Raw genomic sequence first — 27,653 nt, 5'->3', positions numbered from 1 at the left:
CACGCAATGCATACGTGTGGTCCATGAACTCGCGAGGTGAAACATGTTTCGACGCCAATTATGAGAAGAGGATCGTCGCACAATGGGCATCGAAGAGGTGGCATGACTTCCGAGAAGGCGCGAAAAACATACTTCTGTGCTAGATCGTAGCGAAACAGGCCAATGCAAGGCGTTGTACCGGATAAATGGATACGGATGTACCGTACATTAGCAAATAAAATTGGTCATGCTTTCCGTTCGACGGACTTTATTCACCGGAACCTTTCTCTAACGCAACTTTCGGGTTACGGCATTTGGGTTTGCTTAAGAAATTTACCTCCGTAAGAACTATCCAAATAAAGCGTCACGTGAAATGGCCATGATGCAAGGTACAGATGACAAAGCTGTTCGGAAGATAGTAAGGACGGTTGCAGAGGAACTTTTTAAAGCACAGTGACACGATAACAGCAGCGTGTCATGATTTCGCGTGTTTTTTAAATGATACTCAAAGACCCTTTCAGCTCGGGCTCGCGTGAAGTGGAACCCGATGACCTTGGAAACAAGAACGGTCTCGGAGAGAGAACGGCTCAAGCTCAGTGGAAGCTGCAGCGCCTGGCCGGATTGAGCGGGGCTCCCTTCGGGCACCGAAAGGCGTCCGCGAAGCCGGGCTGGTTGCCGGCCGGCAGGTTGCAGCGCAGCACCACGGCCGGGTAAAGGCCCGTCCTCCGATAGTGGTACGCGCTCCGCGAGCAGAACTCGAAGCACGACGCGACGAAGAAGAGCTGCTCCTGCGTGTAGCCCAACAGGCCCGGCTGCGGCGGCAGCGTCTTGAACGCCAGGTACGCCTTCTCCGTTCCGGCCGTGTCGGCGAAGGTCTCCGACAGGGCGCTTCTGGCGTGCGTGGGGCTCCATGTGTAGTCCAGCAGCTGGTCGTGGACGCAGCTGAGCAGCCTAGTCGTGTTCACGTACGAGCCCAACCACTCGATGGCGTCGCCCTTGCTGCTGGTGTTGCTCAGCCGCGGGTCGAAACTGTGCGTGAGCTCGTGACCGAGAACTTTGCCTATGGCGCCGTAGTTCACCGCGTCGGGCACCGACAGCGTCACGAACGGGGGCGCTATGATGGCCGTCGGGATGACCATGAGGTGGTTGACGGGCATGTAGTACGCGTTCACGGTGACCATGGGTAGCGGGACGTCCTCGCGGTGCACCACGATGCTGGCGTTCGGCCTAAGCAGCCGCTTGTACTTGTCCTGTCGGCGACCAACCGCGTCCAAGTACGACGACAGGAAGGGCTGCGAGAACTCCGGCAGGTAGTCGTGGAACTCGTCGAGCGCCTCGTCGCTCCTGAGGTGCTGCGGCACGGAGACGACCGATTTGAGCTGCTCGACGTGGTCGGTGGCGCCGGCGGCCGTCTTTCGGTCCATCCAGGTGAGGTTGGCGAAGTTGCGCTGCGTGCTGTTGCGCAAGGCGAGCCAGGTCTTCTCGGCAGCTGCGATGGCCTCGTGCAGATGCAGCCCGTCGGCGAGCAGGCGACCCACGGAGTACGCCGCAACCTGGGTGAGAACGTTCGTTAGCCTCAACGCGCGCGCGGCCCTTACGAATGCAACGAGCGCCGAAATGTGCTGCACTCTTCATTACACAAAAGCCAAATTTAAGAAGGAAGAAAATATACCGTGAGAGGTCTTGGATTAGGTAAGCGCAGATGGATGTATTGCAGTAAGAAGTCCGTTTCCGTCTCAGGCTTATAAATAATCTGTATATTTCGACACTGCAGACACTTGTGCTGCACGAGGGGAGCAGTCTCTTTTTGTTGCACCATTGGTGCCTGAACTACTTAAGAGTCAAAATGGAAACAAGCGCTGTAAGGGGGTGCAGGAAAACGTATGAAGACGTTTGACATGTCTTGTATTCGTAAACTTAGCAAAGCCTGAGACGCAGGTGATCGGCACGTCGCACAGACTTCATTCAATATACAAAACGTGAAAGCAGGTCGGGGCACGGGTTTTGCTGCGTCCTTTGAAGTACATCGCTGCAACATCCAGCCATATGGAATCTAGCAGCTTGCTGTAAAATGCATTTTTATTTTCGCATTAATTCAGCAACATAAAAGAGATTTTTGCCTGACATAGACGTACCTCTCTTAGTGTGAACGGGAAGAGCAGCTAACTGGTGACGTCAGGCTTTCGAGGTTGCGCGCACATGTAGTGCGTTAGAAATTTCTTTTATGCTGGAAGCTTTACCTCGTTTACGCAATAAGAGCTAAAATGCTTTTGCGAAGAGTACGTCGGAGTGAATATATATGCACCAGCACATACGTAGAGCACTGCCGCTCATCCCTGTAAGAGTTCTGAGCGCATTGATTCAACGAAAGATCACAAGATGTGTCCACGGGCGATGTTGTTCCCGTACACGTCTTCAGTATTGCGGCATTACAAAGATTTAGACAAGAGTTTGCAAGGAAACGTAAACGCCTTACGTATACGGAAAAAAAAGTATTCTGCTCACTGCGCATACGCTCCTCACGCTGTTGGGTTTCTGTGGCTTATGGACGCTATGTATAAACGTGCTTTAGACAACTTTAGCTTCCACGTGCTAAGAAGCTTTGTGCACGCAAGCGTGAGTCTATTGCGTGCACTACGCGCCAGATGAGCGGGACGCATATAGTATCGCGTGCGCAAAAGTCTGTGTGTGAAGGCATCCCAAACATACACTAGATTGTTGATTCCGCATGTCTACTGGCGCCTCTGCCGGCAGACATGAACACTACTCCAGCCAAGTTCGTTCAAGACGAGCCAGAGTCGGAGCCAACGCGCGATTCTCGCGACTCGCGTGCGACTCGCTAGTGCTGGCTTACGCTGCGTGCTTTGCCTGGTAGCTCGCTGTGCCCGTCACGTAGTAGGCGGGGCGTGCATCGCAAGGGCATCACGTGCGCACGTTAGGCACGACGGGGCGCCCTACGCTCGGCGCGTGCGAATTTCGATTCCGCAAGATCATCACCTGCGTAGCGCTTCTGCGCACGCGAAACTAAAGCTGCCTCTTATTTGGGGAGTTTAACGTGCGTAGTGTTTACGTGCGCTAATAAATAGCGTAGTCAGACATGGCGGAACCCATTGGCGCCAACGTCAGTGCCAATTGTCGAAATGGCTGCGCTCTCGTTATCGTTAATCGCCGATAAATGGTGAATTAAACTTTCCGTTCCTCTAAACTCACCCGAAGCGAAAGTTATGAGCGACGAGAGCCTCAAATTTCTGAGATCGTTTGGTGATTGATCCGGCGTCCGTTGGCCTAACGAGACGCGTCGACATAGAAAGGCAGGATGATTGCCAATTAATTGTTTTGGTTTAGATATGTTTCATAAGAAGGCACCAAATGGCGTCCGGTCCTCTAAAAGTTTCGTTACGTTGGAGTTCCCGTACGTCAAATTATATGTCTTTATAAGACGCGCACGGTCGCGTACCGCGGAGTGCTTGGGTTAAAGGTGCATTACACCCGCCGAACATTCTAAAGCCTAATTACTGCAGCGGTAGCACGTGTGCCACTGGAAACCTGTCGAATTGCTAGTATTATAATCGCGTTAAAGGAGCATTTTAGCACAAGTTGGCAAAGACTTGGAGCTCCCTGTGTTTTAGCGGCGGTTGTTTCCATATTATTAAAACTGAGGTATTAGTTACAAAATCGAAATTTTACCTAACCAATTTTTGTGAAGCAGCCGATGCCATAAACGTAGACTGGGCTGCAAAAATGCCGCCTGGGCTGTAAAGCGCTAACCAAGGTGCAGCAGGCTAGTCCTGTAATTAGCGCTCATGTTAGCTTGACGGCAGGAGCTATAGTGCTGTTTCTATATAGTGTCACAAAGCTCGGATGCAAGCTATTGACTACGCGCCTCCACTGCATTGATTCAAAGGGTTTCACAGGTTGTCTTTCATTTAATGCAGTATCCGGTCTATATGAAGCCATGACGGAGGATAGTGGCTTCTGTGTTTGTCATAATAGCAGTTTGGTTACGCAGCTGGAAAGTTGGGTGATGGGTGAAAGACAATATTTCGAAGTGTAGATCACGACGTCAGTTCATTCACAAGAACACTGCGAGGAAGCTTTGCGCTATATTTTTTTCTCTGATGGGAACTGGTCCATTCATACAATGCAAGAGGAACCCGGCAATGTGCCGCTTACGCCTCCTGTAAGTTTTAGGACGCAAGAAACCCGGTTGGATATGGTGGAACTCGGGGCGGTGTGTATCTAGTGGCGAATTCGCCAAATCGCACCGGTGCGCCCCAATGCGCCGTTTCATCCAATCATCGTCGCCCCGGGACGTCCCGGTGCGCGCCGGTGAGGTTTGGCGAATTCGCCATTATATGCCACACGGAGCTGAGAAAGACTAAGTTCCGTTTCTACAATGCAACGAAAAAGAGGATATCGCACCTCGTTGACAAGCTCCAAGCAGCCCATGGCCGACTTGAGCATGGTGTGGGAGCTGTACAAGCACCTCATGAGCGAGTACGACGCCCCCGCGCGCAGCTGTAGGATCATCATCCAACCGCCGAACAGGACCAGGTCCGCGTAGTCCGACGGCTTCGTCGAGCGCAGCAGTTCGGTGAGCAGCAGGCTGGAGTTGCTGAACGCGTTCACGTATTCATCCTTGGTGACCGCTCTGTCCGGAGGCAGGTGCTTGTTGATGACGCTCAACCAGCCACTCAGGTGCGCGGGCTCGCTCAGGCCGCTGGCCAGGTCCTCGACTGTGCTGTAGTTGCGCAGCACCCTCCCCGTGGGGAACAGATTCGCGGCGATTGTGTACAGGTCTTGGTACACGCTTTGCACGCGTCGGGCCACCTGCGACGCTGTGTCCACCGACGGTGCGATGCTCGATAAGCAGTGCCGCACAGTGTTTTCCTGCAACGATTCATTGCGCTCGACGAACGAGAACTCGAGCGTTAAGCCGTACCTCTTGTCCGTCTTCAGGTGGGGCTGCAGCGTAAGCAGGAACGGCGTCGCCAGCCCATAGTCGAGCGGGATGCCCAGCAGAAAGTCCATCACGTCGAAGTCGCTTGGAAGCGTGAGTGAGGGCCACGCGAAGTTGAACTTGTTGAACACGTCGAAGAGAATCTACGAGCGACACGAAAATGAATGCGGGCTTGTGTGGCGGTCTCATTCGATGCTCTGTGCCGGTCTGACCCACTAAGCTGCGCAGTCCTCAGGGAGTCAAGGCTGGCGCCAGCGAACCAGCGGCCGAGTTCGCAATAAGTTCGTACGTAAGAGCATTAGGTCATTTCGCCGGCAGTTCGGCTACCGCGTCTTTTGCTGTTGCATTTGGCCGGCACAGACACATCTTGTGAGTTCTCGCTCTAACTTTCAACACCAGGGGCGTAGACACCCACCACAATAGCCCAGTGGCTGTGGCGTTGCGCTGCTGAGCTCGAGGTCGCCATTCCGGCTGCGGGTTCGTGTACCAGCTGGTCAAACTAACCTCAGGTGGTCATTAATTAAACCCCAGGAGCTCAAAATTAATGAATCAAAATTTAGTTAGGAGCCCTCCACTGCGGCGTGCCTCATAATCAGATCGTAGTTTTGGCACGTCCAACGCTCCAGAATGATTTTTTTCTGGAGATTGGGAGAGGAGGGGGGAGGAGGAGGGGAACTTGCACATACAGCATGGTACACAACCGCTTTTTCTTTCCTCGTTTTATCCAAATGCGTCTGCTGCCGCTGGTAGTCGAACCCACGACCTCGCGCTTGGCAAAACAACGCTCATAGCCGCGGCTGCTGGTTTCAAAACCAGCGCTTTAGACGACTCGGCCACGCCACTGACACGTCAGGCTGATAGCATCTTTTACTGTTCTGGTTGAAATTCTTGAGCATAAAAGTTCTTGAGAGACAGCACTGAGGCCAACATTTCGTCGACAGTCGGGTTCAATAGCAGTAATTAGCATGCTTCATTGTGCGTGCTAGAGCTGAATTTGCTCCGTAATAAAGTTTGACTGCTGCCTCGCACGACCTTTGTATATATAGCGCTACCAATTCACTATATCAAACAATAACTAGTCGAAGATGCCATTTCGGAAGCAATATCCCTTAGCTTACACTTCCTACTAAACGCCTTGAGTACTCGCATTCGCATTACCGCACTAAAGAAATTCAATATCATTTAGTTTGTACTCACACAGGGAAGGCATAAAGACTTACAGGGACAAATTAAACTGAAGAGAACAATATTAATTGCACGTCACTCATCAGCTTACGGTTAATCGTGAATGCACAGCATGACTCTCGGTGTCCCTCTTTTTCCTCAGGCTATATAAGAAAGGATGGAAGAACCACAATCGGAAATGAGTGACGGCAAGGGAGTGGTAGAGCTCCCCAGTGGTCATGGTTTTCGAAAAAGTGGCAACAAAAGATACTACATTTCCTAGTTTCGCTTACTTTTCGCTATGTTTCTTCACAAATATATTTGTGGAGGCCTTTAAACTTGTTCTCTTCGTCAGATAATCATCTGGGCCCCTACACAATAGCCCCTCTCTCTATGAATAAGGTAGTGTTGACTGCCTCATATTTTCTCTCTCTCTCTCTCTCTCTCTTAGTTATTTATTTATTTTTATTTTTATTTATAAAATACTGCGGAAATGAAGTCCAAGCAGGGTGAGCAGAACACAAAAGATTATTTCCACTGAATAACAGGATGAAACAAGTGTGTAACACGTTTTTCGCACAAATTCTTCGGTCATAAGGTAGACGAGTAAGAAAAATTTAAACAACTTGGTTATAATGCAACTATAACTAATACACGAAATAACAACATTATATACACAAATGGTATACAGGTCACAGGCTTTCCTCAGCTTTCCCTCATCCAATAGCCATTCATTTGAACCTATTCTATATCTCATGTATGGTAATAATATGCCTGTATTACCCATGCATCATTTATGTTACTTTATGACATGCACTCAAAACAATATATGCATTCGCACGCCCCCCTCTGCCATGCTTATGGGGCACAGGCCTTTGCCCAGCGGATTTCGGCCTTTTATCTCTTTGCCGGCATTTGGTTTCGAAAATAAAGATTTGATTTGATAACTCCTGGTCACTGCTCGCACGACTTTCTGCACACGTTTGCCGGTTTTATAGGTCCTGGCGCTATTGGGGGAGGGGCGAAGGGGTGATTAAAAGCATAATTAATCGTTATTAGTCGTTGAAGTGCTGCATATGGTTTTCTCTCTCAGCTAGCAGTCCCACCGGTCTATTTCAGGTTACATGAAGAGAATAGAAAATAATAATGCGAAATAGGGAAACAAACGCTGAATTCATATGTAGAGCTTTCGTTCATAAGTTGATTCGTAGGTTTATGCGCAGGTTGATTGGCTGGCTGCCTTCGCTAATAACAAGTCCAGCATCAGGAATGGCTGGAAATGTTCTTTTGCGAACAATTCTGGCATACGAGCTTTTTGTGAATAGGGGCCCAAAGCTTATAGCAGTTCATCATCAGCAGTGATGAACGACAAGATATGCCCTTTGCGCACCATTTACAACCTGATAGCACGAGTGGCTAACTGAACAGCGATTAGTAAATTTTGTCACAGTCTGCAAACGTGAATATGAAGCCCAAAGATTAAAGCAAGTCATCTGTTTATGAACAGTACGATTATAACCACTTTCGAGTTATCCACGCCTGAACGGGCCACGAAGGACACGTTCCGTGGCGTTAAGCAAATATACATATAGTAGCGGTGTAGTACCCCTTTGGCGTGAAGGGCGCTTTGGAAGAACAAACCCTTCCAAAATCGAACTGTTTATTTGCATATTTTTGGATAGGACATGATTAAAATGGTGCTTGTCTCTGTCTCTAATTTCATGCCTATAGTGATTACAACTGTGCCCTGAAGTCAATCAAGAAAAATTAGTTACCCAAATTGAAATACTGAAGTATGTAGCCACGCAGAGCGTATTATACTTTAAATTTGATGACCGCCAACGGGAATAATACGTGACAAAAGAGCCCCGAAATTTGTCTCCGATGCGCTGTCCTCAAATTTAGTTTTCACCACTTCTGAAGCCGGCAGTGTTGAATGTGCGGTGTTGCATAGGAGGCCCGACAAGGCAAAAAAGCTTATATTAAACTGGGACCTGGCCCGTGTAGGCGCGTTGGAAGGGTACGAAAAATAGCCGAAGCAGACGATTTGGGGTGGTCTGTAGCGAAATTCCTCCCCACAGCAGGCCGCCATATATCGATAGCATAGCCGCCATCGCAATATCGCGATGGCGGCTATGCTACATGCCCGCCATTATGATGTACGGGCGCTTCCAGGCTGTCAAGAACGCCGTCAAGGCCGTCAAGAACGCCGAGAGAGAGCTCCCTGAAGCCATACGTAAGCTGGCGCTATAGTGAGCTTCAAAAATTTTTGGTATACCTTGATGTCGTCTCGCTTTTGGTCGTACACATTGCGGCAGGCCTGGTAGGCAACCACGCTCCTGCGTACGGAGTCAGGCTTTAGGGAGGCCGCCGAGCGTTCCAACAGTTCGAGCGTGAAAGCCGTGATGCGCCCCTGGAGCAGCGAGAACTGGCCCGATGGCATCCCTGGGTGCACGCGGTCCCAGCGGGCGCACACGTGCTCGTACAGGTTGTCGCATGGGTCCACCCTGCGGTCGATGCTGGCGGCTAGCTCCTCGGCGTAGTTGAAGCAGCGCGTCGGGTGGTCGCACCTGGGGAAGGCGAGGAACGCGGCCCACTGCACCAAGTACCTGAGGCAGCCGTAGAAGATGCCCAGCACGATCACGAACGTAAAGTTCAGCACCCCTGTGGTGTTCATTCTGTTTTCCTCGGGAACAGTGACGCGCTCCAGCTGTGGGTGATTTGCCAAGAATCAGGTGGCGTGTGCAACGAGATTTTGAAGGCGCTCCTCCTGGGTGATATGAAGAAGACGATTGCAGTGATATCAAGAACAGGCGGCCGGCGTAAGTTCAAAACAAATTTAAGGTATCTTTAAAATAAATCTGCGAAACTTTTAAAGAGAGGTAGTTATAGCGATGTGGATCGAGTTCCTCCTTCTCCTTCTTTCTGTATATTGCGCGTACCCATAGACAGATAATGATCATGATGATGAACCTCAACTATATGAGACATGTCCACTGCGTGAGACTGGTCATTGCAGGCCTCCCACTTCAACTTCTTCTACTACTGCTTGTTCATACGGCACGGTGCAAACCCTGGCTCATGCCCTGTCGCGGGAGCGCGCCATTGATTTGAGGACGCTACCACATCAAAAACAACCAAATACAGACATACCGCAAACCGGGTGATGTTCCCAAAGAATGCTAGTGGCATTAAAAACCCGAAGTTGGTGCATGGTTTACCGCAAACTTCAAGTGGCGAACAGTGACACGTCCTAAGTGTTGTGGAAGTACCATTACGAATATTCGTCTTAATCTCGGCGGAACATTTTGGTGAGAGCAGTCAGCCCTTTTCGACCAGATTAAAGTGTTCACTTACTCCTAGTAGAAACAGGACCGTGAGAACGGAGCCGACGTCATATTTTTTTTTTTTTTTTAAACGTACGTATTATAGCACATTCTCCTCCCCTCTTGCGTATTGTCACCACAGGCTGACGAGGCTGGAGCAGTCCTGGCACCTTAGTGTTGGGCCACGCTCAGTTGGTAGCCGCGGGCGCGCACGCATACTCGAATATGTTGCCGCGCGGACGCTAATGACGTGTCTTCGGCTACAACAGTGAGTGTATCGTACTACTACTAGGACTACTACTGCTAATATTTTCGCTGCTACCAGTTTAGACTACCGATGGTGTTAAACGGTCTGTCGAATAATAACGTGGACAAGATAATGAAGTAATATAGAAAGAGAAAGAAACAGTGTTTCTTAGACAATTGGTAATGCAGGTAATTATTTATAAGTGGTTCTTCTGAGCCAAACGTTGGCCAGTGATGCCGAACCAAGGAGGCAGCAAAAGTATGGTGAAGTAATAGGTATGGATTTGAGGAAAATACTGTTATAATATATGGCTCGATGCATCAAAGGAAAAATAAAAAGAAGTTTAACAATCTCTGGTCGGTTAAGAAGAAGAAAAGTACGTGTACACGTTGAAAGGGCAACACCGGCGTTTTTTCAACCATATTATGATATTGGCATTTTTAAATGGCATTGACAGTCCTGTCACCTGATTGGTGGTTCAATTCGCTTAGATACGCGTCAATAAATTGAAATAACCAATAAACGAGGTACCGAAACCGAAAAGGGTTGTTGCTTCGTGTGACGTCTACGATGAGTCGCTGACGTCAGATCCTACACTACGGTAATGCAAACAGGCAGAACGCGTGCTAAACACGCAAGTACGCGCAGTGCTAACACGCCCCCCCCCCCCCCCTTCAAAAAAAAAAGAAAGAAGAAGAAGGCGACTCTGACGATGTTTTCTGACGACACGGGGAGATTTCCCAGCTCTTTCGAACTAGACAGCGGCGATTTCAGTGACGATACGAGCGCTGAAGGATCACCATTTGCTGCTGGCCCGCCACCGCCGTGCGAGGCTGCTGACGAGTCCCACGCTCAACGCATTGAGCTGCGGCAAGACGAAGAGAAGCACCGGTCATCACGTCTGTCGGCCGTCGTCTAGTAGAAAAAGGAGACAGCTTCGTCGTTTCTGGGCGAAGTAGCGGTGTACACTCTGACGTCACAAACAGATGGTGGGCGGTAAAAAAGTCATACATTCGTGGGCATGATTCGGGAACACGCAACCCATCTTTAAGATTCATTTTCAGGAAAACTAAATGACCTGGAGTGGTATCGTTTGGCACACATAATCAGCGTCCAAAAGAGAACATATATTCAACATTTTATTAAGGTCAGTGGACATCAAAAGATCGCCCGAGTTGGAGACGTTAAGTCTTCTATAATCTGTGCTGCTCGACCTGTACGCCAAACATGATCCGCTTCGCGAGCTCGTTGCCCAGTCACTGCTAAGTGCCAGTACTGTAAGCGGTGTGTTCCTGTAAAGAAAACCCTACCATTACTTCCAAGTAGTCCGACAGCGCTTGTGATGCCTCTCCGTTAGAGAGGCATACGTGCAGGCGCAGTACATTGCCGGCAGTAAGGGGACGTCCCTCCGCATTAGCCAGTTATACACTGAGCAGCGCCTTGTCTGCATTGTGCGAATTGCTGCCGAGTCTGGCCTTGGACACGTACGCCGCAGGTACGCACAGTGACTCTCGGGACGCTGCTCGAACAAGTACAAACACCACGCGGAGCCTAAATATTAAAGGGTCGCTGTGCCGTATATGTGATTATACGTCATAGCTGGTGTCTGTGCACATTGTAAAACAGGTGAAGGTGGTTGGAGTGTGTCAAAACTTTGAAGGCTCTCCGCGAGTGATCAGATCTGTCGCATGACCCCTGCAGCATGTGTGGCATTCTTCAGGCCAAGAGAAAGGAAGGTGCCTCCGCAGCTTTCAAGCAACGAATTTTCTTTCTGCTCCTAAAAACTTTTATGACCTACATTATAACCCAGAACTGGTGAATTGGACTACGGCCATTACCTCTTATAATTTTATTACAAAGTTCTGACGCGCCCAGTTACAGTTTCAGTAATTGTTCTAGGAGGGAAGAAGGCGGTGCTCGCTTCCCCCTCCTTGACTGTAAATGTGCTTCTACCAGCAGGCTGAGCATAGGCACACCTGCCAAGAGACCTCCACCACTTCGCAAGGATTTAGAGCAGCGCGAAGAAGCGAACTTGGCGTTTGCGTGGCTTATCTGGACTTGCCTGTTGCGGGACGTTGTGGCATTCTTAAATTCTTGTCCCAGTCCGTGCTAAATAATTCCCCAAACTAAATAAGCCGCTCGCACTCTCACCGTTGATTGAGGTTGAATAATGTATTCGCGCGTGCAACAATCACCTTAAGCTTTCTAAAATGATTATAATCCTTTGCCGCTTCATTTACTTGCCTTCGGTACGTTCTGCCGGTCTGGGTGAATAATGTCGAGGAACAACCATAGACTGTGTTCCTGCCATATGATAGCAGTTTTAACTTTCAACGTCCTATTTATACTGGTACGTTAGCGGGGCTCTCGAGCTTGAAATTTGAGACAACGACGCTAGCCTGGCCAAATGTGCAGAGATTGTGTTAGCGGGCGCTGTTTTCTTTATATATATATATATATATATATATATATATATATATATATATATATATATATATATATATATATATATATATATATATATATATATATATATATAACAGCTGCTAATACAGAGATATGCGCCGACAATTTGCGTCCATCTTCACGAGATATTCGTTCACCCTCATCGCGTTCAATCTCGCCCTTTGGCGTATACGTTCAACCCTTCCCCACCTGCCTCGACGAACACTCGCCTTACTCCGGATGGATAAATGGGTGTCAATAGATGTTATGTTATTATCAGCGTCCCGTTTTGAAATGGATTGGAGGATGCTGCCTTCAAGCTCGTTGTTATATTTATCTCTCTGCTGTGCCATACATATATATATATATATATATATATATATATATATATATATATATATATATATATATATATATGTGTGTGTGTGTGTGTGTGTGTGTGTGTGTGTGTGTGTGTGTGTGTGTGTGTGTGTGTGTGTGTGTGTCTAAATAGTGACGCCTTCGCATACCGCGTGTTCCCTACCTTTACGCCACCAATATGACTTTTACTTTTCGTCTTAATACGTCAATACGTCTAAATCCTTAAAGCCCAAGGCCTCGGCCCAGGTAACTACGTTCTCATTTACCTCTGGTTGGATACTGCGAAGTGCTAATGAAACGTGTTGTTTTTTGCGCTCTTCCCACGCGCTAAACACGTATACTCGTCATCGGCAAATTTTCACTCCGTGATTCCCGACATCCTAATCTGGCTTCTTTGTGTTCTTCTGCACGCCATTCGATAGAGCTCGTGTCGGCATGGTCGTCGGAGTCCCGGTGGGCGCTGTCGGAGCTGTTCTTTCTTTCTTTCTTTCTTTCTTTCTTTCTTTCTTTCTTTCTTTCTTTCTTTCTTTCTTTCCGTAGATATACAGAAATCGAAGCAGAAGCGAAAGGCTCAGCAGCCTGACAGACACTTTTGCTCCAAATACAGATTGGAACGCAGGCCGAACAGAAATATAGGCTAGCAACAACTGTTAGGCTGAACTTAATACAAGTTAATTGAATCATGTCTTGATACTTCCTGCCGGTGTTGGCTTATCTCGGCAACATGAACTAATTGTGGGTGTCTTCATGGCGATAAAATGAACTATAACAGAAGGTTGCTCAAACACCATCTGTCCAGGCGCCTCCGTCCCTTAAAATCGACGCTGTACCCAAATGAGCCACGGTAACGTCGACCATGCGCGACCGCTTTTTTAAAAGCAGAAGCGGCTTGCGGGCACCCGATGTGTTTCGGGCCACAGCGCTCGAGACAGGCTGAAACCGCCCACGCGGGGGTGTGGTGGATGGGAAGTGAGATGGTAAGCTATAAAAGCGCGGTGGACCCTCGGCTCGAGGAATCCTGCCTGCAGCATCTCGATCTATAGTTCAGCCTCACAACGTTGTCGGCACAGGACCTTCCGGTGTCTGTGCATGCAGCAACAATGCTCAGCATACACGTCACCGCTGTCGGTGGTGCGTATATGCTGCTCGAAGTTGAGATCTTCCCGAGCATTCCTTTTCTCTCTCTCTCTCTCTCTTATTTAAATGTTATCGAAAGTGCAGGCACATACGCCATCTATGCGCAGGCACATACGCCACCAGGCGAGCGAGGTGTTCCTCGTGCTTCCATTGTATACCGCAGTAGCGCCTGCAGAGACGTTCGAGCAGTAGTTACCACCAATATTCTTGCGAAGCGTCTGGTCACGCAAAAATGTCACTCGTGGTAACTCCTCTTCGAGCCAGTATAGCACGTGCGCTGGAGTCCGCATGTTAAGAACACACGTTTGCAGGTATATAGTCGTTATTTTCCAATTATTCAGCAGGTTATATCATTGCGGAGAACGCGGCGCTATAACAATCTAATGTTTCCTGGTTTCACATCAAGTCAGTCACAGGATCGTGCGTACACGAACCCGAACGAGCTAAAAATTGCTCGGTACAAACCCTAAATACTTGTATAATTGCACTATATATATATATTCAATGCGTTTCGAACTCGATCAAACAGAGTAACGGCCACTGGGCATGCTGTTGCCTGCATGTTACAGAGGGCTGTGTCGAGTCGCAGAGTGGCTCGCTTCCCTTCTCCCGCCGAATGCGCGCCCCCTTCTCGTTTCGCGCCTCGCAAGAACGTGTGGCGTGGCAGAAGGCATCGAAAGGAGGCGAGGGAGTAGGGAGCCGCCAGAAGGAAAGGGGGGGTCGATCGCCCCAATATTCCCGGCCCGCGGGGGGTCGCCGGACTCGCGCTTCCTGTCAGCACCGCGGCAGGCGGTCGGCGCCCTCCGCGGGACGCCCGGCGGCGATGGCCCAGCGCGGACGCCGCCGACCACCGAGGCGCGGGCGACGTCGACACGCTGTGCATGTGCGCGCTTGCATGCGGGCTACTCGCGCCTCAGCCGGACTCGACAGCGGGCCGGGCCTCGAATTGCCTGCTGCCGGGGAAACCGCGGTTCCACGCGCTGTTCTTTTTTTTTTTTTTGACGAGCGTGCGTTGCACCGGGAAGTGTTGCTGCGGCTATATAGCTTACCGACCTGGCTGTATACGACCAGCAGTACGCCGCAAGCTATGGCCTCGCGACGTGCTCGCTAGGTGCGACGGGAGGAAAGGCGGTTGTGCTTTTGCCCGCGCCTCGGAGGGTCGGTTGTACACCGAGATGCGCCGATCTCTTTCTTTGTGTGGCGTCTTATTATCCCAAGAGCGGTACCGTCTGAAGTTTAAGCTCTCGATGACGCGATCCACATTACACAGCTCGCTGCTGTCGCTGTTCGTGCAATACATATGTGCGCTCGTGCTCCCGCCATTATTTACACGTACGAGGCACCCGTGCGTACCTGGTGCCTAATTTTGTAATACGATTCCAAAGAGGGCATGGGCGCTTAGGGCCATGTCTTCAGATGTTGAATTTTATTTGTCCATCCTTTGCGCCTTTCGTCATTGGCTTATTATTCGTCATTGGCTTTCGTCATTGGCTTCACTTATTTTCCACACTGTGATGCTTCTGTTGCCGACCGCTTCACTCCTTGCGTCTTGTTCGGCTCGTCTATTCGGCCACCCAACCGGTGGCACATGCTCTTCTCGGAGGCTGGCACACAGTGTTCACATACGCAGTGCCACGCGCTTAGCGGCACATTTACCCAGTGTCCCAAGCGACACATACCAAACGCCACATGCCCGGTGGCACATAGTCACTGGTCCAAGTTGCTACACGCTAACGCAAGACAGCAGCACCCGCAACGTGGCGGGGAGGAGGCAAACGAATCGTTGCTTTAACACACGCGCCCCGGGCTCGTCCAACTGCGCTAACTCTGCTTTGACTCGAAACTGGACTAACCCCCGCATTCAGAAATGCATCTTGAATGCAGTTCCTTTCTTTTGTTTGTTTATTTTTAATAGATTTTGAGGTTTTACGTGCCAAAACCACGATTTCGATAGCGTTTGAAAAAGAATTTGCGATCTTTTAAATTATTTTAAACACCTAGAAAAATAAAACATTTATTTTTTATATTCCCCCATTGTTTTCGGTGCGTGACATTTTGCCTGCTTATCAGGCTCTCGGTGTTTATTGCGGTGTACAATGGGACACGATATAAAGTGACGTGTAGACTATGTGTAGGAAAAAAAAAAAAAAAAGAAGAGCGTCACACGCATGCGAATGCTGCCCTTTCTTGTATTGGTCTTACTTCACTTTATTTCGTGTCCCATTACAAGGTAATCAGCATAGCTATATAACTAGCCCAGCAACAAGTACACTGATAATACCTCGATTTTTCACGCGCCACGTCGTATTTCCCGGTCGTATTGCCCCATTAGACCCCTTATAGTGAATGCCGCAGTGTTATTGTTATTATTACACTTTCTCATGGCCGTCTACAAGCGTACGCAGAGAATTAACCCACCGTGACCTCATGTTGTGTCAGCCAAGTAGTACGGTAACAACTTTCGTATGCCAGAAAAAAAAAAGAAGCTAATTAGCACTGTCCTCACGCTTCCTTGACGCTTGAAGAAAGTAAATGCAGGGTCTTTCAGAATAGTGCTGTCTTTATGGTAGCGAAGGGTGCTCTCTTTTAGTTTGCGTCACACACACACACACACACACACACACACACACACACACACACACACACACACACACACACACACACACACACACACGCACACGCACACGCACACACACACACACACACACACACACACACACACACACCGTTTGGAAACTTCGAGAATTTACGTCAGCGCCAGCCTTCAAAACAGCGACGCGCGCGTGCAGTCGCATACTTTGCTGCAAAAATTACTGGAGAGACCTCTGGACGCTGCCACTCGTCAGATACCGTGGGAATGATGGGCAATACGTGGATTTGTCTAATTATTGTGCTTGTCGCTTCAGAAGTTCTCGTGGCGTTAATTACAGAGCTTCATTATTTTTTTTCTGAAATTAGAAGTAATCATATAGCTCCCTAAACTCTGCGTACGTGCGTGAGCATTGCGATTTGTTCTATTAATAAACCATTATTTTTGTAGAATATGATAAACTTGCAAAGTAGCGAAGACGCTCGAAGACAGAAGTACCAAGCTCAGGCAAATCCACGCGCTACACCCACCATTCCCATGCTGGATAAACTGCCATGGTTGCTTGCGGCTCCCGTGAACACTTGCGTAATTTTAAAAGGAAAGCTTTCTTTGCCTTGTCCCCTCGCATTGCGGGTGCTGGCTGATTCTGCCTTGCAGATTTTAGTACAACTTTTGGGCAGCTGGGCATGTGCAGCTGAGTATGTGGCTCTGGGTACACATCGCCATTTTGGGCCAATCCATCGCTGCATCCAAGCAACCCAGTGTGGAGAAAAAAGTGAACAAAATGGAGCCACGCAGTACGTGCACTGAGAGCGAGGAGCTACGTAGAAATGAAAGAAGTGAAGACATTTCAGGAGAAATGAAATAACGCTCCGCTTATCACCGGTTCCCACACTATGCGTGGGATCCGCCAATCTCTCTCTCTCTCTATCTCTCCTTTAATTGTAGGGAACGCTATGCGTACAGAGAACTGTGCTAGCGGCTGCCCGCACCTCGCGGCTGCCCGCAGAGTGGACGGCTTGGCTTTTCCTGCCGGGCACGTGTGCGAGGGCGCTCGCGGACGTTGTAGCGCGTGGCTTCAAGCGCATATATTGCTTCGATTCCCGCTGCTGCGAAGATGTATGCGGTGGGGGGGAAAAAAAGCGCGGCAACTGTTGTCGCAGCACGCCGCTCGCGGTAGGCCTCACTCCATGCCGTCCCAACGACCGACGTCAGTTCCAATAGGGGAGCCAATATTTCGCACCTTGGGCGCTTGCCGGGCACGCTACGCGGGGAAGACTAACGGGCAGGGGAAGGGCGCGCGTTGGGGAAGTCCGTGTTTCCGCGCTTTTGGAGGCGAGGATAGTGCAGAGGGAGAGAGAGAGAGGAAAAAAAAAAAACACCACTGCCCTGTACGCATTCGGGAAGGTACACGGGACGACACGCCACAGGGCGCCTTGGCTGCATGGGAGCGAAGTATAGTGGGAAAGTGTCTTTGGTTCTTTGCATCCGGGTATGTTTTTTCTTTTCTTTCTTCTTTTTTTTTTTGCAGCTATTGCAACATATTCAACGAGGACGCGTACAATTTCATGCGGCAGCGCGTACGTGTGACGCTGTCGCTGTTTGTTTTTTCTTCTTTCGCGCTTGTTTGCTCCATCCTGACGCTTGTTTGGCGTCGACGCTTCATGCCGGCATTTTGTGCCCACCGTTCGGTTGACAAATGGATGCGAGGCGACTCTCCCAATATATGAAAGCGAGTATACATATCGGTAGATATCGAAAGAGACGCGTATAGCTACCAGCATGTAGAGTTAGACTTGTGAATGCGATAGCTGCACGTGTTTGTGCCTTTAGGAATGCGGCCCCGAAGTGTGAGCGGATGATTAATCCGCATTTTTGGAGCTTGCTGACGGGCTTGGTTGCTCTTCTTTCTTTCTTTTATGCGGCGGCATAATCAAAACCATGGGGTATTGACGCAGTCAGAAGTTTGACGCTGGTTTCTCAAAGTGGATTTTTTTTTTGCAAGCGCAATATTGCAGTGAACTGAGGTTTTCATGTGGAAAGGGGTCCCTCTTGGAAGAATACAGTCGTTTAACGCACTGACTGAGCTCTGAACAGAATGACAAAAATTGTTTGGACGTTCACACGTGTAAAGCACGGATACCTTATGTGGCTGCACAAAGTCATGTTTACCTTTGCATGCGAAGGCAGTTTTCACGAGAGCATTACATTGCTTGTTATTTGGCCGATGAACCTAAGTGTAATCTCACGGCCACGCAGTATTCGCGAGATTTATATGAGACCTTGTGGCGTGCTTCTGTAGTATACGGGGACCGTTTTAAAGAATATTTTGCAAACTGAAGACCGGTAAACTATACCGGTAAATTATTTCGGCTGGTGATTTACATGAATCTGTCGCGGTATGTGTCCGGATACATGTACACGAGGCACTGGGGAACGCGCTGTTCTCCAGGATGTGAGCTTGTGAACTTGTATGTGCGCTGCTTGACTAGGTTAAGGTGCACCGCGCGCAAACGCATCGCACACGTTTGACAGTTTCGAAAAATCAGCTGACCTTGTCTTAGCCATTTGACTATGCACAAGTGGCGGAAATTGGCGGATGTGCCACTGACTGCACTTGCACATAGCCGCATCTCTTATCTATTCTTGAACTCCAGACAGAGATGGGAGAGCAAGAGATGGCAGTAAAGATGGAGAAGCAAACCGGAGGATATCTTCGGTTGGCTGCCCTGTACACTGCAGAAAGGGAAAAGGTGTGGCGAGACAAGGATGGATTTAGAGAAGAGGGAAACGTGAGACGAAAGAAAGGACGGAAAGGCTTCCTGAAAGCTTAGGATGTCGGCACTGCTTCATGAAGGGCTTGCCATTTCAGTGCGTCCTTATTTCCGTTCCCGCGGTATATAGGGAGACAAGAGCCTGTCCCTACATGCGAGCGGTAGTACCTCTACAGCTTTATTGCATTGCTTTAATAGCTTGCCCGGTATGCAATGCCAACACGCAGAGCCTGTGGAGAAAACTGTTTTTCTTTTATTCAATTATTCATTTATTGTGCGGGCTATGGCAGTTATTCTTTTATTAGAAAGTCATTTCAGGTGGGAATCCAGCAGCAGCTAGTGAATGTGCTGCTGATTTATTTATTTATTTATTTATTTATTATTTATTTATTTATTATACATGCTTTCCAGACCTGAAGGCAGTAAAGAAAGGAGTGCTAACAAAGCAATATAATATGCAGACAATTATATAAACAAACTATTAAGCTATAGCGTGGCAGACTGCTGTATTGAATGAAGATGTGTCTGCGATCCGGATGATGGAAGCAGGTGGGTGGTTCCAGTCGACACATGGCTGGGTAAAAAAGAATCATGGTACCTTTGCGTTTCGCAGAATAGCACGACAAGTTTATATCCGTGGTCAGGTCTGGATGAAACGTAGACACGTGGGGTGATAAGTTGTTTCTTCAGCACGTGGTTGGAGTGATAAAACTTGAGGAATAGGCAAAGGCTATCACATTTTCGGCGTAATGAAAGGTCTGGGAGATTCAGGTTTGTTTTAAATGCGTGCTAGACTGGAATAGCGGGAGTAGTTAGATAAAGTAAAGCGAGCTGCTCGATTTTGAATCGCTCAAAGGGTAAGGATTAGTGATGCTTGATTGTTATCCCAAATGGCAGGTGTGTATTCTAGTTTTGACCGAACGAGGCTTTTGTAGCGCGCCAGTTTTACAGAAGTAGAAACAGCGAAAAAATTACGACGAAGACATCCTAACATGCGATTAGCATTGGCAGTAATATAATTAGCATGGATATTTCATGATAGATCATTAGTTATATGAAGGCCATGATATCTGTGAGTGTTAACTGAGGCTAGGAAAGTGTCATTCAATACATGTCTACACTGATTGCCACTGCTAAGCGTACTTGATATGCGCATCGATGTACACTTGCTAGGGTTAAGTTTCATAAGCGATACCCCTTGCAGCTTATATGAATCATCAGGGTTGGTGATCTTCCGGTATATCACGCAATCATCTACGAACAGATTAATTGATGATGTGGTTACACACTTATGGAGATCATTAAAATATATCACGAAGAACAAGCGTTGACCGCAGCGTTGTGTTCATATAATAGCGTTGGCCACAACGACAGCGTTGGGCTACTGACGTGACACATTTGTGACGCGGTGACCGCTCGACGGAATTTGAGGCAAGAAATCCGGTTCAAAGTGGGCGCAGTTGCACCTACTGGTGTCTGACCACTTAGGGATAGAAGTGGAAGGTCTCTGCGTAAAACCGCATCATTTCCGGGCCAAAGTTCCGCCCGTGCACCTTCCAAAAAAAGTAATAGTTCTGCGGAAACCCGCAAAGTGGAGAGAAGTAATCAATAAAGGGAAAATTAGACATCCGCCCAAACGTAGCTAATGCTAATATTAGTTACGTTGGGTGGATGTCTCATTTTTCCTTTATTAAGAATATGCAACACATAGGGTACCGCCCAGAGAAGTTCTTGTGAGCGAAAGCAGCCCAAAGCCGGTCGTCCTGTATACCATATACGACGCACTATACGTCCTCGAAAACCGCCCAGTGCGGTCGAAGCTGTATTATAGCCGGTGTGAGTCAATCACGGACCCGACATTATCAAGCTGTTCACAAGCAGCACGGTCCGCGGCTGGCTGGCAGTTCGGCTATCGTGTCTTTGTACTGCAGCGTTCGGTCAGCGCAATAGCGCCGGGTAAGTCTGAAGCGTTCTCACTCGCGAAATACCTTGGGGAAATTGTAACCTTAGTTAAGGATGTATCACCGACATGCGTCAGGTATGGAGACTGCCACTGTTAACGCTGCCAAATTAACGCGATCGCACCCGGTCATACGGAGGGCGAACGCTTCGGAGGTGGCGGCGCGTATTTCCCCTCGCGTGTGCAGTGAGAGAGTCGTCTTCGCGCGGCGGATGCAGCGTGGGGGCGGCAGTGCCCCGGAGACCGCTTCTTCTCTCGCCTCGGAACGAACGAACACGGGGGACAGGTTCGCGGTGTGTCGCTACAGCACGGCCAGTGGCTGCGCCCGGCACCCACCGCACGCCACCGTTGGGTTTTTCGCGCCCGCTGCACCCATCGGTCATAGCGGCAGCAGCTAATGGTCTCGCCCGCCACCCAAACTGGGCCTCTGCGGCACTCGGGTGATATATATATATATATATATGGGGAGGGAGAAAGAATCCCTCGTGTTACCTAGGGCACAAGCGCGGAGCACGAGAATCCCCGATGCGTTCCCTCGTTCTCTTCCCCCGGTCCCGAATGAACCTAATATCCCCATTCACGGTGTGCAGCGAGCCACATCAGTGGTTTCTGTCATGTGCGTCCCCAGCCCGCGGTCTGCGGTAAAGATGACGGGGCGTTTGCCACAGAAAGAAAGAACGAATGAAAAAAAAAAAAAGAAAGAAAAGGAAACGAACAAGAACTGCGGATATAGATCATCTAACTTGGGGCACTCGGCATCTCCCTTTCTGCGCCTGCGTTCGTCTGACGCAAAAGGACACCCGCGCTGCAGAAGGACATCACCGCGGTTACAGGGCGGTGCACATTCGGCAGCAGCTCGTATTCCTGTCGTCGGGTGAAATGATTAGACCTCGCCGGGGCGAGTATGGGACACACTTCTGACGGCACCAACTTCCCCCGCTTCTGTCCTTGCTTCCCGAATATTCGCGCGTACATAGAGAACGTAAATGGGCTTGTATAGGCCGTCCTCGGGTTCCGTATACAGCAATGCTTAGCGGCGTGTAAGTGTTCCGTTATACAAATGTGCACATCCCACTTTCTTAGATGCGGCCCCACACAATTAGAAAACTCATTGCGTGCACTATGCAGGCCCTTCAGCCACATTGGTGTTAGTGTTTCCTTGTCGCCCCTTGTTTCTCTCATTAAAAATATAGCATAGCCCCTCTGTGTTCAACCCGGTACAAAACTGGCCCTGACATCACCCTCAGATAAAAAAAGCCAGTACGACGGTCTCTAAGGCCTCACTATTGGTATGGAATGTGACGCTACGGAATGCATACATTAGAATCTCGGTAAACGGAAATCGCTTAAACGGAATCGCCACTTAACCGGAACAACAGCCTCGAAATTAGCTGGTTTATTATTTCGAGAATAAAAAAAAAAAACACTTTCGTTATTCGGAACCAAAACTTTCGCCACACTCTGCAAACGGAACCATCAGAAGCATGCTAGATCTAAACAAATTGAGAAAGAGGCAGGATCTGAAATAAATTTTTTTTCGACACCTCTCATGCTGTCCAGACTGCCATCCTTAAAAAGCAGTAGCAGAAACTCAAGCAGGCAAAATTTTGATAAACATTTAATTCATGGTATTCACAGTCTGATTATGAAGCACGCCGTAGTGGGGGACTGCGGAAGTTTGGACCGCCTGGGGTTCTTTAACGTGCACCTAAATCTAAGTACACGGCTGTTTTCGCATTTCACCCCCATCGAAATGCGGCTGCCGTGGCTGCATTTGCGCATATCTTCAATGTGAACGCCCCACATTATCGTGCGTGTGATGGTTATACCTAAATATCTTATAGCGTCTGTTCACTTTATGTCCCGCAACCTCGTGCTTAGCAGCCCAACACCATAGCCACTAAGCAACCACGGCGGATTATAGTTAGTCTGTAATATTGGATCCGTATTCCAAACTTCCAGCATTCGCCTGCCCCTATGTATACCTGACAAATCATCAAAGTATGGCAAACGTATGGTGATATAGTGTGTGCGCGTGTGTGCGGATGTGTGCATACTACGAAAAATCTGTCTTCAACTTGAGCGATGCTCGTACCTCTGAAGCCCATCACACCCATGTGGTTAATTCTAATTACCTGCCGATCTCACCAAGCCTTTCCTGTCGGAGCATAACTGCAAAATATGGTTGTGTGTGCTTCTCATCTCTCCTTAATTTGAAGGCCATATTATATCTCTGCACTTTAACTTTATTTATTATGCACCCTGTTATTATTTGTGTTGTAACAAGCGACCGATGTGCTTGAAACTTTTGTTTATATGGTCTTTCAGTGCGTTCTACTCTTATATCCAACTATTTGCAATAATCATGAGAGGGGTAGTAGTTAATTACTGTGCAAGTGAGTGCGATTTCTGTTGTGTGCGAGAGGCTGTCTTTCTGAATGTTAGTGTGCCTTCTTCATTCTGGTCCGCTAACTTCTGGACCACTAACTTTCGGCGTCTCCTTTTCAGCTAAACTCAGGTGCCACTTCAAAGGTGATAGGCGTAACGTTAACAGACAAGAGAAGAGTGGTGTGAACTCGACAGAAAACGGTAGTAGCCAATATAGTAGTTGACATTAAGATGAAGAAATGGAGCTGGGCAGGGCGTGTAAGGTGTAGGGCAGATGAACGGTAATCTATTACAGTTCAAAATTGATGCCAATAGAAGGGAATAGCAGTTGAGGAGGCAGGCAGGTGAAGAGATGAAATCAAGCAATTTACAGCTAAGGTGGTGTCAGCTGGCGCAAGGCGTGTGTAAATGGAGATCACCGGGAGAGGCCGTCATCCTGCAACAGGCACAAAGTATGCCGATGGTGATGACGATGATGAATCATATGTCACAATGCGGTCACTTTCTGATTTCGCCCTGTAAGAGGCGAATATTGCTTTGAGAAGATCGCCTTTAGTAGCGTGCGAAGCGATCTTTTAATTAACTGAAATCCTGCGAGAAATGTACCTAAAGTCAGCTAACTGTATACACGTAGTTTTCAGGGGGAATATGGGTGTTGTCTGATATAGATGCGTGCAAGTTTTATGGCGCCAAAGGTATGTGTACGTCTGCAAATTCATCGCCACCGAGCCTTAGCCGTACCAGTCGTAGAAACGGCGGGAGGGACCCGTCACGCTCGTTACAATTTCCGTTGACTCGCGATATCGTGCTACGTCCCGACGAAGGGGAACCCTCCGAGGACAAAACAAAGCTGGCAGCATGGGTGACTGTGAAATGCCCACTTTTCTCATCACGCGCCAACGCGTGCCCTCAGCTCCTCCCAGCGCACGCCTTCTCTCCGACCAGACGAAGGCGGTGAAACGAGGTTTCCGATTTGGAGCGGTGCATAAACAGAGCCGCGGTCGGAAACCCACTGCGTGTGTCCGCTGCTCGGCCAGTTCGTGCCTTAGGCTCCACACACACGCACTGTCATCGTTCCCCCTTGGTCTCCGCGCTCCCGCGGCGTGGCTGCACAGAGTGGGGCTCCCACTGCGGCTTCGCCAAAGTTTTGTGGGCAGCTCATTTCGAGAGGCACATATTGATGGTCGCACGACCGAGCGAGCGAACGGTCCAGATTTCTTCCGCGAGGACCTTTTCCCGCGGGATTAAACGTCTCCGCAGGCTGGCAGCTCCGAACCTCCCGCTGAGACGCGCCGGTCGTGGCTTGCCTGCTAGGTCCCCGTGCACGCTGCACTGACGGCGGGCCGAACGCCGGCGATGGTGTGTGCGGTGGGCGCGCTAAAGTCCAGCGTGGTGAATAATGAACGGCCGAGGTGCGACGCCTGGCCGGCTACCCCGTTGGTCACTGATGGATGGACGCACCTCGGCACGGACACGCACGCTGCACGGGCTGCAGCCGCGTGTTGGCTTTGTGGCCGCGGGGGGTGGCGCCCGCAGTGGTCACTGCGCCGGGTGAGCGCGTACGTGGCACGCGCGCTCTGGGGAATCGCAGGCGGGATGCGCACGCCGTCATTAAATACGGCGTGAATGGGCAACCGAAGCGTCGACGAAGCGCTCGATCGATGCCGCCGACGCATGCTAAAGGTACGCGGTAAATGGTGGGCCATGGATGGCTACCGTTCGTCTTGTAGGGTGAGACCATCCAAGCGCGAAAACATGTTTCTTTCGGATGTTAATCGTCATCTTTTTTTTCGTTATAGGGCTGCACAATTCGGCACCTTGGCTTCGTACCTGACGTAGCTAGCAGCGTGCGCCTTTCGGTGAGCAGCGTTCGATATGTCCCGCAATGGTCGTGCTCTGAATATGTAAACTTTTTCGCACACGTTGCGCGGGAAGAGGATATGAAGACCTATCGCTGAAACGATTCAACCCTTGCGCGCTTCTCACTCATTCTCCTCACGGGGCCACGTGCCTTGTGTTTCTAAACGCACGACAAACGTTGCATTATCCGGCATTGAAATCTGGGTCTGGATCCTAGCTTGACGTATCGCGCCATTTCTTATGGGACCCCGTTTCGCTGCCCAAGTGTCTATAGCGTATAGCCAGTGCGTTTGATGCATTTTGAGGTGCCCGAAGGTACGGTTATTGTATTCCATAGTTCGCTGCGAAAGCGACGCTTGCGCCACCCATCGTTGCTCCCTAACTCTCATGCGTTTCCCCCTCTTTCTCTTTTGTTGCAGCCCTAGGCATGATCTTCCTGCACGTGTGTGAGATGTTTGGTTCTCGGCCGACACCGTATTGCTGTTTATACTGAACGCATGTGCTCTGCATGCCGTAAAATGCGTGGATTTGCCTCCCCAACCGTAGCTGAAACTTCCTTTTCCCGCACGACGTTTCGCTCGTATAGGCTGCGCTGCTCCCTTTTCTGTAGCCTTAGGTGACGGCGCTCTGAAGCTTAGCTCTTGCCCACCGTGCGTGCACGCATGCGTACACAACTACCCGTCGCAAACAAAGCGCTCGAGGAAACACGCTCGCACTCAGATGGAAAGCGCCTTTTAGAAGACATTTTCCTTTCACGTGAGATCGGCGCGAAAAAAACGGGAGTAGGCGAGACGAAGCGGGCACGCTGTAACACAAACGAAGCCTCGCAGGTTATACAAAGCTGTAAGAAAAACAAATATAGGGAGTAACGGTGGCAAGAAATGGGAGGGAGGGAGGCAACGATGTTCCCGATCCCAGAACGCGCGCGAAAGCAAATGAGCTAACGGGCACGCGGTTGGTTTCCCCTCCCCGTGGGGCGCGCGAGTGCGCGCCACTCATGCTTTCCTGGATGGCGTCAGCGACCGAAGAAAGCGCGCGGAAAGGGAGCGCGCAGAAAGAAACGAACAGAGAAATCTCATTCTTCAGGAGCAGGCGCCAAATCCTTCGCGGCGCCGCGCGAGCAAACAAGAGAGCGCCGGCCGACGGCAGCGCGTTGCGGCACCCAAATCCTTCCGAGTGCGTTTTTCATCCGCCTGTCGCGCGCGCTCCCGAGCCAGGCCGCGGAGGGAAGGAGGGGAAACTTGGGGGTGGCGAGCTCGCGAGGAGGCGCACACATGCAGACGGGAAGGCTGCATGCGTGCGTGCGCGACGCCGCGTCCTAGCACTACATTGCCGTAACGCCACGTCGTCGGGCGCATATACGCGGGCTGCTCCTTCTGCTGTTGGCGGCAACGTGCGCCAGACGTGCGAGCGCCCTCGGTGGCGCTTTCTCGCGCGAGAAGTGCGCAGAAGAAAGCGGGGCAGGCAAGAAAACGACCGTGGCCAACAAAGTGTTTATGCAAGACGCGTCGCCTCCGGGGGGCACCCGCTGCACGTGGCTGCTTCCCCGCTTTCTCCCTTCGCTCTTCACTCCCTGGCCAACCAGAAAGCCCCGAGACGTGGCGCCCGCTCGATCACGCTCCACCCGCCGCCGCTTGTAAGCGCGGCGCCGGCGTAGTGGTGGCGGCACCGGCAGCAGTCGCCAAACCACCGCGCAAGCACAACGCCTTCCGTCTCTTCTGCCTTCACCGAGAAAACTAAGCACAATAAAGTTAGTAACATCCGTTCTCTTATGTACGTGCGTCGGCGACGGAGTGCGGCCGATGCGACGAAGTCGCAAGAAAGAAAAGAAACAAAGAAGAGGGTCTCATAGGATCTCATAGGATCACAGCCGCCAGAGGCATACGGAACCGCAACTAACGAATCCGACGCCGCAGCTGATAGGTTTCACAATACCGTGCACCACTGGTGATGCATACATTACTAATTCGCGATTAGAGCCAATGCACAGAACTACGTATCACTCCTTCTACTTCGGGCTCCTCTCACATCCACAACCGCTAATTATAACCGTGAATTCTTTCGACTATCCAAGTGTAAAGCACAGCACGTTTCCTTATACACTGCTAGCGCAGTGTGTTCCACGGCGCGAACTACGATACGAAGGGACACTTTTCAGAGGCACGTGCAAGAGTCCAGGAACGATTGTCGCTCGTGTCCCAAGAAGCAGGGAGGTCGAATGAGAGAGATAGCACGGCCCATTCAACCAATGGTTGCGAGGGAGGAAATAGAAGTTTTGTTCCTGGGGAATTCGGCGAATAGACTTGCGAAGCTCGTCGCTGGCATGCAGGCAGCAGTCGCAGATAATGCGTTCTATGCATGCGCCACGGCCACACCACGTACCGGAGATGCCTTCATTCGCGTCACTGCCGCCGTCGTGCCACAGTGGTGCGGCTGCATCCGGGCCCTTTCGCTTGGCGCCAT

The 27,653-nt window shown here is 49.9% G+C and overlaps 2 protein-coding genes across 2 annotated transcripts in view; one reads left to right on the top strand and one right to left on the bottom strand.

Annotated features, from left to right (window-relative positions):
• Ptx1 (pituitary homeobox homolog Ptx1) overlaps positions 1 to 27,653 on the top strand; it is a 140,443-nt gene that overhangs the window by 80,827 nt on the left and 31,963 nt on the right. The gene's annotated exons all lie outside the window — the stretch shown is intronic.
• Positions 268 to 27,653, bottom strand: LOC140215508 (endothelin-converting enzyme 1-like). The gene is made up of 4 exons (XM_072286022.1): positions 27,573 to 27,653; positions 8,382 to 8,813; positions 4,402 to 5,082; positions 268 to 1,532 (listed from the first exon to the last, which is right to left on the bottom strand). Exons 1-4 carry the CDS (start codon positions 27,651 to 27,653, stop codon positions 573 to 575), a joined length of 2,154 nt encoding a protein of 717 aa, XP_072142123.1. The 3' UTR covers positions 268 to 572.

The sequence above is a fragment of the Dermacentor andersoni genome, chromosome 1 (assembly GCF_023375885.2).
Source record: "Dermacentor andersoni chromosome 1, qqDerAnde1_hic_scaffold, whole genome shotgun sequence".
NCBI lineage: Eukaryota > Metazoa > Arthropoda > Arachnida > Ixodida > Ixodidae > Dermacentor > Dermacentor andersoni.
The sequence above is the reverse complement of the archived record's forward strand: the minus strand, read 5'-3'. Positions and strand labels throughout refer to the sequence as shown.